We start from the raw sequence: 11,449 nt of genomic DNA, 5'->3' as shown, positions 1-11,449 counted from the left end.
ATAGTGAAAATAAAGCCTCACTAAGAAAGGATTCTGAATATCTGAAAGTTTTTGAGCATTGTTTTGGTGTCCAAATATTAACACTTGGACTAGGAGTGCGTCTCCATGTAGAGTGCCTGCCAGACATACGGGAGGCTCGCACTGAAGGGGGCAAATAAAAACATGAAACACAGGAAGATCTACACTTTTCTCATTAGGAATACTCCTTTTTATTTTCTAATAGTGTTTCCAAGAGAACTTTCTAACTTTATTCTGGTTCTGTGGATCAGTCTTTTAATTATTAACAAATTTGGGGTACTATTTTTTTCTAATTTTCCCTTTGTGGTCTTTGTAATACTGTAAAATAAATATCTGGTTTGTGTTGGTTTTCAAACACACAGCACCTAGAACCTTTAGACTCTCTCAAGGGTGGTATCATTGTGTGCTAATGAGTTGTCTTCTGGCCAACTCCAAGTGGCTTCAGGATGTGACTGGCCACTAGAAAGATAGAGGCAATGTGACCTCCAACCCCAAGCTCCCAGAAGTGAAGGGGATGCTGGTTAAATTGATCACCAGTGACCAGAGTTAGTAATGCCTACATAACACAGTTTCCTCAGAAAGTCAAGAGGACTGCATTCAGAGAACATCTGAGGAGCTGAGCAACTGGAGGTTCCTGGAGGGTGGTACCCAGAGAGGGAGCTCTACACCTTCCCACACTTCATCCCACCTCTCTCGTCTCTATCCGTATAGGGACTTTATAATTGTTAATGTGCTTTCTAAGTTCTGAACTCTGCCTAAGCAAATTAGTTGACTCTTAAAAAGGGAGTTAAAAGAACCATAGTTTTTAGCCAGTCAGAAACAGGAAATGTGGACTTGTATAGCATGACTAATAAAAACCCAGAGACTGATATTGGGGTTCAAGCTAAAGATCAGAAAAGCAAAGCATCCAAGCCAGTAGAGAGCTCTTGCTTCTATGAAATCTTCAGACTGAAAAGAGAGCAAATTCCTGGCTCATCCTGGCTTATATGCTTCTTTAGTGCTGGGATTAAAGGTGTGCACCACCGCCCGGCCTCTGTGGCTTAGTAGTGTGGTTACTGGGGTTAAAGGTGTGTGCCACCACCGCCTGGCTTGTGGGGCTGACGAGTGTGGCTAGCTTTGCACTCTGATCTTCAGGCAAGCTTTATTTACTAAAACACAAGAAAACTATCACTATAGACTTGTTATGTTCTATTATGTTCTGAAGTTCCAAGGCAGTCATGGCCCTCAACCTGTGAGATCTGATCCTTCTTCCAGGGAATGATACCTGACTGGATTTGAATTAGAGGATGACTAGCTAATGTCTGCCTCGGAGTTGTTCGCTTGTTAGAGGGCAGAAATTGTCTTAAGGTCGCAAAAGTCTTGTTTGTTGACTGCTGGGGGGGGGGGGGGTATGTTGAGTAATAAATTTTGTTCTTTCTTTTAGGAGTCTGTCTTCCAGAATATTTGGTAGTTTGTCTATTTAGAGTTTTTAGGTGTGTATTCCACCTAGAATGAATTTCTGTGGTTGTTATGGAGGTTAGAGTCTACTGCCGTTGCTCTCCAGGGATCTGCACGGTTGCCCTAGCCCCAGGATTCCCTGAAAACACCTGCATTTCCACCTCAGCCTTGCCTGGACTGGTACTTTCTTTAGGACACATCCTTTCATCTAATATTCAATATGTCTGCCTGGTTTTGATCCTTTGCATTTCACAGTTTGCTGAGTACTGACTTCTGAATGAGTAAACATAAGTAAATTCTGTAACAGTATCTGACACTTAGTCAGCACTGTGCATTTTTTGCTGCAATACAGTGACAGGTAACAGTGACTTACAATCCTTGTCCTTGCTTCATCTGGATCTGCAACACTGTGCTGTCACCCGTTTTTCTTTAAGGAGAATACACTTTACAGTCTTTTCATCCCTGACATTTGGTAGGGCTTGCTGGTGAAGTCACTTATGCCTGGACCCTCCTTTGTGTTTATTTTATACCAGTTCAGTACGACTGTTACAAGGTGTGGCAGAGCCTGTTCTCAGCCACAGCCCAGCCTCTCCTGAGTTGATGTGGGACCATGTTACTAATAGAGGCAACAATGTGTGAGGAGCTGGGGTGTGTCCTGGCAGGATCACACACCGGAAGCGCCAGCTGCTGGGCCACTTCAGTGGTTGTCCTCATGGACCTTAGTCTCTGCCTCACAAGGTCAGAAAGAGTCTCCTGCCCAACCCTGCTCTGGCCCAGGTGGATTTTGTGTTCAGAGCAGTGAGTGAGTTTCAAGCCTCGACTTTGAGGCTTTAGGGGGCTTTCAGCTATGTTCTGTAGCTCCTAACCCTAAGTCAGGAGTTATATAGTCAGCTGTCTATTTCTGTTTGAATTTTTGTAAGTCCTGTATATCTTTGAATTAATTTATATTGCCTTGGTTTTCAGCCTATTTTTCGTGTAAAACTGGTAATCTTTTATTTGCGTTTTAATAGCTCCAGTATTAGAAGTTGTGCCAATGTGTAGACATGTTGTGACACCTGAGCTTCTAAATAAGACCTCAGTATCTGGGTAAGAGGATAGCCTCTGGCCTTTGGCTCTGCTTCAGCTTTCACACTACCGACATGCTCTTCAAGCCAGCAAACAAGTAGGCCTGGTATTCCCGTCTTCAGTGCGTCACCGATGGTAAACTCTGGAGCTTTCCTTCTGCTGGCTGTCCTTTACGTGTATCTATGTCTCTGCTGAACCAGCTTCCCGATGTCACTCGTGGCATTATATGTGTTTGGGTTTATTGTTCATCGGTTTTCCTGTTTCGTATTTCTTTTGTTTTGTTCTAGCTGCCATTACATTTTGTTTATTTTTTCTAGTGTGATTTTTTTTTCTGGCTCCAAGATTGTCATTTGTTTTTTTTGTTTGTTTTGTGGGTGGTTGGTTTTTTGGTTTTTTTTTTTTGTTTTGTTTTGTTTTTTTTTTTGATTTGTTGTTTTGAGGCACACTCCTTACTGTTTAGGCTTGGCTGGCCTAGAGTTCTGACCTTGAACTCACAGAGGTCCTCTTGCCTCTAGCTTCTGAGAGCTGGGATTAAAGGTGTGCACCACCACTCCTGGCCACTTTTAGATTGTTATCTTTTCAGCTAATCAAGGAGCTGGTTAGTACTCTGGACACCTCCATAGTACACAAGAGCTTGTTCACCTTTGGGTTTGGGTTTGATTGTTCCCAAGTTTCTTAATGAGATATTTTTAGTTTCACAAACTATGTGCATAGCTACTGTTAATCTGAAGCCATCTGCCTGCTTATTCTTTGCTCTACTTTATGTCAGACATTTCCTTGGGAATTTATTTATTTGTCTACTGGTAGCAAATTATCACATTTCTCAAAAACCATTTTTCCCCCTCTTGAGCAGCAACCTCCTTGGAGTAGCATTTGAGGTTGACCTGAATTCTACTCATGAGCTTGATGATGTGCCTGCATTTGGAGTGCTGTATTTTGTGATGCAGTTTATGAATAATCACCTTAAGTCTGGGCCTCACATAAGAGCTGCACCAAAGCCAGACCTGGCCTTGAATCTGGCGGATGGCTGGTCTGTGCCCTTGCAGTCCTGCCTAAGCTAGGAAGCAGAAAACCCCTCAAGAGAGAGTAATATGAGGCTCTTTGCTGAGCTTTGACGCAGGAAAGACTCTAGGCACCTCTGTGTTAGTACCCAAGTATGAAGGTCCTGTTGACCAGAGGATGTGGCATCTAGTATACACAGCATACACTCCGAGGAAGCTAGAAATCCACGTTTTAACACCTTTATTCATCACTTTACCAACTTGACACAATGTTAATAACAGCAAACACAATGAACAAAATGTTGATAGACACAAGCTGTTTCACTAAAGCAGTACGAGCCAGGCCATGATGATATGTCCAACAGGTGACTAGAAGCTTGCACTCTATAGCAGGGACAGGAGGGCCATCCTGACCTGACAGACATTCTGAGCAAGTGTGGTTTAGATGTCAGCATAAGTGTCTTTCTGAGTCAGAACACCCATGACATCAACATTACCCATCACACTGATAAAGTGATACACTCCATATTCCTTAACATTAATAAAATAGTGTAAAAATATATATCACATATATATATAAACTTAACTCCCTTTCTTGAAAAAAAAACTTAGTACAAACTAGTAGTAGTAGCATATTATTCCTTTCAAGTTTAAGTTGTACAGGCTTCCTTTGTTGTTTGGCTTGGTTTAGTTTAAGAGGTCTAAAGGAAGAGATAATTTAAGCGTCCCAAGATGGCCACACCCCTGAACCGTGAAGTTCAGAATGGTCAGTAGTATATTGGTGAAGAAGAGCAGTTTGGCTCAGTGTTGGGAGGATATTCTGTCTATTGATGTCTTCACAGTACAGCTAAATTGTCACCCTTGCCATACTTAAAAGGTGTTGGCAGGACTTTCCCATGTGCCCATGCTGTAGCCAGGTAGTATACAAGTCTGCAGAGAGAGAGCGCGAACCAAGCAGGCAGACAGGCGGTTTTTCCTGAAAGGGGACAGGCGGCAGATACCATAGGTGTCTGTGCCGTGGCATTTTCCTGAAAGGGGACAGGCGGCAGATGCCATAGGTGTCTGTGCCGTGGCATTTTCCTGAAAGGGGACAGGCGGCAGATGCCATAGGTGTCTGTGCCGTGGCATTTTCCTGAAAGGGGACAGGCGGCAGTGGCATAGGTGTCTGTGCCGTGGCATTTTCCTGAAAGGGGACAGGCGGCAGATGCCATGGGTGTCTGTGCCGTGGCATCTGTCTCCATCCTGCCAGCCAGATCTAATGCCAAAGCAGCTACAGAACAGTATGTAGATGCATGGGTACAGTTGCGTGCCAGTAAGACTGTTCACTAAAACAGGCACTGGGGCAGCCCAGGGCAGGCACCGTCCTCTCTGGAAGAGACTGCAGAAAAGTGCAGCCCATTTCATAGCTATTTCCATCCGTCGTAATGTCCCTATGCCCCTGTGTAAGATAGGATACTGAAAGGTGTAAAAATACTCCAGTATAAATATAGATCTCTCGACAATATTTAAACATGTAATTTGAACTTTGATCTTGGTAAAACATTCCCACTAACTAGTTGCTTATCTTATAGTATTAAATAGAAATAAATAAGTATTCTACTAGAGTCAGTGCTCGCAAGCACCCTCCTGCCTGCCTACCTTCCTTCCCTGACACTTAGATACCGTTTGCATTGTTCTTCCTGCAACCTGTATCTTTCTCCTGAGTGTCACCTGCAACAGAACATCTCTGTCACTCCAACCCATGTCCCTGAGTGTTGCTCCTGACAGAACCTCTCCTTATTTTCTTGCTGTCACAGCTTAAGAGAACCTGTCTTTGTCTCCTGGGTGTCAGCTCACAGCAGAGTATGTCTCTGTCTCCTAGGTCATCTCCTGCTTGTCCTCCTCTGAAAGAACCTGTCCCTGTCTCTTGTGTGTCTGTCACCTAATAGCACATGGCTCTGGATCTCAGTTTACATGCTATGCAGTTGTTGGGTTTTTTTTTTATTCACAGATAGATACTGAATTCTATTTATCCATGATTAGTAAAAGCTAATTGGTATCGCATAAAACATGCAACAGAGACAAACACCCTACCTGTGTGTTCAAATCAGAAACTGAGGAGAATGCACATCTGTTTTGTGCAGAAGAGTTGGAGTCCAATCAGTTTCTATGTCGGGAGGGTACAGAGATGCCACACAGATTCCATAGACACTTTAAACTGACGATATGGAAACACTAAGTCTTCGTGATCTAATTGTTACTGCCCTTTCCTGGCTAGATGACATCATCTAGAGGGAGGGTGTATTTTCAGAGTTAAACTTAACACTGACTAAAGAAAGGTGCTGTGAGGGAACGGGGTAAGAAGGGACACAATGAAGACCACTTGTCAGGCGTAATTCTACATGGGAGGGCCTAGGACTGTCCTTGGGTTCTGTGCGAGGACAGCGAGAGCCAGCAAGGCAGTGACCCAGTTTTCATTTACAGAGTCCAAGTTGTATTAGAGCAACAGCTCCCATCTCACACTGGTGGAACAACTACCCAGACCCAAATGCATTCTGAAGTCTTCATCTTCTGCTGAGGATTTCACTGGGGTGAGGGGTGGGAGCTGAGATGGTAGTTCTGGCCTTCCGCCCAGAACCTTTACGGGCTTGCCACTCTGCGCTGTTCTGTTCAGTGCCGTGCTCAGCACTTGGGCGACGTGTCCTCCATGAGGCTGGACATTTGCACTGTTTCCTAGGTGCTCCTAGGCAGGCAACCGTGGTCAGTCTGGCATCTCGGCCCTTTGAATAGGAGACTGTGTCCAGGATACACTATGGGGTCAGGAAAACATCTGACCCACTGCATGGTACAGGGACCCTCAAATCTACCCTAGCCTGTCCCTCTACCCTGACCCATATGCAGTCACCTCCTGGTGTGTTTGCATGTGTTCCCTTTCACTCAGCTATGCTGGTGGGAACTAGGCTGTTCATAGGCAGTAGAAAAGAACAGCCTCGGATCAAGAGACTACCAGCCACATGGGGACTAGGTTCTGGAGAAGGGTATGAGAGGTGCCAGTGTCCTTTTATTTCACCAGACCAGCAAGGCCAGATTACAGAATGGAGGTGCCACTACTTGGTTTTTAATGCCAAGTACTGCCGACTCCCAGAATCTTGGGATGGCATATTGACTGCTGGACCATCTCCACCCTCCAGTTGTGGCTGTGTTGAGGGCCTTGTGTTTCTTGCTCAGGCAAGTAGGCAGTCTTCCCTCGTGCTGCAGTGAAGGCTTGCTCTCTAGGCCCCAGAGGAGTGAATGATGTAACTGTGTGCTGTGACCATGAGGAAGGCATCTTTGCTGTCTACTTGTGCTGTGTCAAGCCGTGTAAGACGTCCCATCCTCAACAACCACCTGCGCTGGTAGCCATGTCCTGAGACCACTGCGGGTTCTTTCTAAGAACAAGACCACGTAGTTCAGCAAGTTTCATGCAAGGGTGCGGTTGTGTTAATGCAAAGGAACAGTTGTTGTGGAACTGTAATGATGATAGCAAGTGCCATTGGGCCTGCGTAAGTGGTACCCTCACACACGGATGAGCTGAGTCATGTGTTCTCTCCTGTGGCAGAAAAGGAACCCCTGTTAGATGCTGCACGTCTTTTGGGGGAGCTACTTCTGGTGTCCAGTGTCCTGCCTGCATTTGCACTCAAGGGAAAGGTTAGGAAAACTGAACCGAGAGGTGGCTTCATAGAGCTGAAGATACATACTTTTGAAGAAGGCACAGCATAACTTGCCCTTGGCAAAAGCTCCCATCTCAGCCCGGGAGAACAACTACGCAGGCCTGGTCCTGACCAAATGTCTCAGCATCCTGTGTGTCCCAAGCTGGTAATGGGACAGGACAAGGAGAAAGTCATGGCAGCTTCATGTTCTGGATCTCTCTGGATCACTCTTGAGACCAAGCACATAGTCTTATCCTTTCTCAGAACGGCACTGAAAAAACTTCCAGCTTCATGCTCCAAGTCACTCCCCTGGTCACCAGGTGCTTCCTTGTCTCTTGACCACTCTCAGCACAGACTTGGTTGATGAGCACTTATGTGTGTGTGTGCGCGTGTCTGTGTGTGTGTGTTTGTGTGCACATGTGTACTAATGTGAGCTGTTCCACATACACAATGACACACTTCCCGTGGTCAGGAAAGAGGTCTGTTTAGGATTACTCTGTGCGCTTGGTTAGTTGCTTAGCTCCTACTGCCCTAGAAGTATCTGGATAAGTCAGTGTGAGTTCTGGTGTCTGCTCTGCTCATCCTTATACCTACCAACGCCTCAAACACCCCCTGTTACCTGCAGGTCAAGTGGCCAGTGTGGTATGATCCTGGGAGACAGTTTGGAAATAGCAGTCCACTTCCCAGCTGTGGACAGAGCAGGTATGTTAGGAAAGGACAATGAATCGCGGCCCACACCTGGGGTCTGAGAGAGAAGTGTCAAAGCACCCAACAGGAGGAGGCCTGGGCACTGCCCCCACCATTGCCTAGTGGAGGTGCATTTTGAGTTCTGCCCAGTTGAACATAGGAATGTAATGAAGTGCAATGGGTTTCAGTCCTGTGCCTGGCACCTGCAGTGTCCAGAACTTCGTCCTGCAAGGCTACTTGCCCCCCTGCACCTTCTGGTCATAGGTGCCTGCATGCTTGTAGCCAGGCACATAACCTGACTCATCCACCAGGTCCACGCGGCCAGCTTTGCCCTTGCCCTTTCCCGATTGGTCAAAGCGCTCTTTGTGGGAGCCTGTGAACTTGGTTGTGTCTGTGAGCCGTGACACCGTAGGTGAGGACACAGCTTTCTGAAAGAACAGAAGAGGGTGTTAGTATACACCAAGTGAGGGAGCTGGGTAAAAATTGCCACATTTCAGTGGGAGGTGGCATGGGCTGTAGAGACTCTACTGGGCCACATGTCCAGACAAGGGATCACCTCTCCTGGCTCCAGGTTAGCCCCAGACATATAGGGCTAACAGGTATATTGGGCCATGGTTTCCCCAAAGGCAGATGCAATCATGAGTGCTCGGCCCCACCCGTGCCTTGCTCCCTCACCGTGACACCAGAGATGACTGGCGCTCGTCCCTCAATGAGCCGGTGCACCTCACGCACAGCCTCCTCGCTGCTCTTATCCTTGAACCGCTTCTTGGCCAGCTCCTCCAGGGCCTCCTGGAATTGCTCGAAGGTGATGGTCCTGCAGGACTTCCCTCTGTGGGTAACAGACCTTATAAGTCCTCAGGCAGCAGCCCTCTGGGACCAGTCCCGCATGTATACCACCCCTGATCCCTACTGGTCACAACCAAAAGTCACCAGCAACTGCCAACAGCAAGGAAAAAATAAGGAAGCATATTCTTTAAAATTGCCAAGTTTCGGGGCTTTTAATGTCTGTTCCACCGTGGTCTCTCCTGGGTGGGAGAGCAGAGGGAAAACCAGGAAAAGAGATCCCCTTATCTCTTCCAGAGACCCTAACCAGTCAAGGAGCAGGAGGGAGCCCAGGCCTAAACCTGGGTCAGAAGTGGCCCATGGGGCCTAAGGCCAAGGGTATCATAGTAGGGCACGCTTAGGAGGGGCCATAAGACCTGTGCTGAGCAGTGTGAGCAGCCTGGTCAGCAGGATGACTCGCCTGGAGCCCTCACCCACCCTGTACACCCGGCCACCAGGGAGCATCTCAGATAGCCTGTCATTTCACAGACTCCTCCCTGCAAAGGCTATTCAGGAAATATTTTTAAAAGTTATTTGTAGTAACTTTAAAGCATTTTCAACTTGGCATTCACCTGCAACTAATCCAAATTAGTGAAGTTTCAATGTTTCGACATAATGTAAACGAGGCACAGATGTGCAGGTCCTGCACAATGCTGTGGAGTTTTAATCAAATGGCCCGAGATAAGCTACCTCCTATGGCCAGGCAGGCCACTGACGCTAACTAGAGCTAAGAGCTGGCAAAACCCCAGTGGGGCTTTTATGGCTGACCATCGTATAGGATCCAGAGCAGCCAAGTGAGGTTAAGAAAACAAAAAGCAGGAGGCCTGAGACTACACTATTCCAAGGCACCTGACAAAGCCGCATGGAGACAGTATGAGATACTAAGGTCTGAGACGTACAAATCAGTGCACTTCCAGTCCAGAAACGCCCACACCGCCTAACTGGAACAAGGTCAAGGAGAAAAGGACTGTTTAAAAAAAAAAAAAAACAAATATGTCTGCAAAATAAACCAACTAGGACCCACAGCTCACACCACATGCAGAGTGTACTCGGAGCATGACCCCAGAGCCAACTTCCTCAAGTATATCTGATATATAACCTGGGTGACCTTAGGGTGGGCAAGGTTTTCTTAGAAATGATGCTAAGCCATCATGTTCAATAATAGAAAACGGCTGACTGGATTTCAGAGTATTGAGAGCCATGTTCTTTGAAATGACATTAAGATAAATACCAGAGCTGCAAACACACACAAAAAAAAACTTGGGAAATACAGATTTTAAAGGGAGCTTGTATCTGAAATATGTGAAGAGTTTAACAGTAAGAAAAGAAAATTTCAAGCAGGCCAAGTATTTGAACCAGACGCCTCACCAAAGAAAACCCATTGATGGGCAGCCATCACACAGGAAGTCACCATGGGAATAGCAGAAGTAATGAGAGAAACTGAATGCTGCATGCCACGGAGGAATGACCATGAGCCAGTCTTTGTGTGTTTGGGGGGTGGGGAGGGGGAGCTGCTTCAAGAGAAACAAAGATTTAAGCTCATGTTAAACCCATTTGTGAACATCATACAGATTTTCTTCAGTCATTCAAACTGGAAAACCACCCAAATGTCCTTTAGCAGTGGCCTGATAAAGCATTCTGTGGACAGCATTGAGAGGACACACCAGTGACAACACAAAGTGGACCCCTAGTGGCTGGGCTAAGGAACAGACATGGAAATACTACGCTTGCCACACAGCCTGAATTTTTACTGCTCATAGAAGAGTCTCACACTTTGCTCTGGTCCTGAACACACTGGGCGTTCTAACCAAACGACGAGGAGAGCTGAGCCAGCGTCCTTAGAGAAATGCACCGAATCCCATGCTGTCGGCCACCCATACTCAGGAGACTGGGGAAGCCACTGAGGCATTGCACTTGGATCCAAGATACAACACAATGGGGCCTCAGTAGATGCCTGTGCCTTCGCGGGTGGGTTCCAGTCCTTCAGTGCTCTCAGTCCCAACACTAACCAGCTACCTTTGCAATACTCGGTGATTCAGGGCACTTGACCAGTTGGCCTCACAGTCCAGTGGTGCCTGGAGCTGACAGCTTTTCCCTCTCTACTAGGACTTTAGGGGTGTGTGTTGATCTAAGGCCCCTCAGGGCTGCTCTGTTTGTCCTGAGAAGTCAAAGGCACTCTTGTCTCCTATTCCCAACCCTTCCTGGGCTGACATGAGGATGCCAGGCCTAAAGGCCAGCCTGGCAACCTGCTGCTGGGGCACACAGCCCTTTCTGGGCAGCCTCAGCACCAGGCACTACCAGCATGAGTCACTGGGGGATGGGGCAACTGGAGGGACTCTTCCATCACAGGCCACATTCTGATAGAGCTGGATGCTTGTTCCACTGGTACCAAGAATGCCTTTCTGGCCTGTGTCCCCACAAGTCTGTGTTGTTGGGGAGAGTGGGTCCTGTCTTGGGTGCCCAGTTCACAGAGAACTCTTCCCAGGAGACCCAGGCGCTTCTTAAAGCAGAATCCCCAACTAGCTCTGGGAAGACAATGTTCATTTATTCCTCATGATGTGAAAATCTCTGCAGGTTTCCCTTAAACAGTGAGCCTATATCTAGAGCTTTCAGGACTGAGGGCTCTTCCTAGGGTTTGGCCTTTCCTGCTTTGACTCCCAGCCTGTCTGAAGCTGGCCTACAAGAGGGTGTCTGCTCAAATGTTGCCCCCAAATATGTAGGGAACTTTCTTGTGTAGTTTTTTTTTTTTTT

General features: G+C 46.9%; 1 protein-coding gene across 1 annotated transcript in view; it reads right to left on the bottom strand.

Annotated features, from left to right (window-relative positions):
- Positions 1–3,745: 3,745 nt before the first annotated feature.
- The window catches only part of Tppp (tubulin polymerization promoting protein), a 24,710-nt gene continuing 17,006 nt past the window's right edge, over positions 3,746–11,449 (bottom strand). The window contains exons 3-4 of the mRNA XM_005356722.2: positions 8,552–8,705; positions 3,746–8,304 (exon numbers count right to left, since the gene is read on the bottom strand). Coding sequence (XP_005356779.1) covers positions 8,110–8,304; positions 8,552–8,705 — 349 coding nt within the window. The 3' untranslated portion in view covers positions 3,746–8,109. The remainder of the gene's footprint in view (positions 8,305–8,551; positions 8,706–11,449) is intronic.

Source organism: Microtus ochrogaster, chromosome 19 (assembly GCF_000317375.1).
Source record: "Microtus ochrogaster isolate Prairie Vole_2 chromosome 19, MicOch1.0, whole genome shotgun sequence".
NCBI classification, from domain to species: domain Eukaryota; kingdom Metazoa; phylum Chordata; class Mammalia; order Rodentia; family Cricetidae; genus Microtus; species Microtus ochrogaster.
Note: the sequence above shows the minus strand (reverse complement) of the source record. Positions and strands in the feature narration are given on the sequence as shown.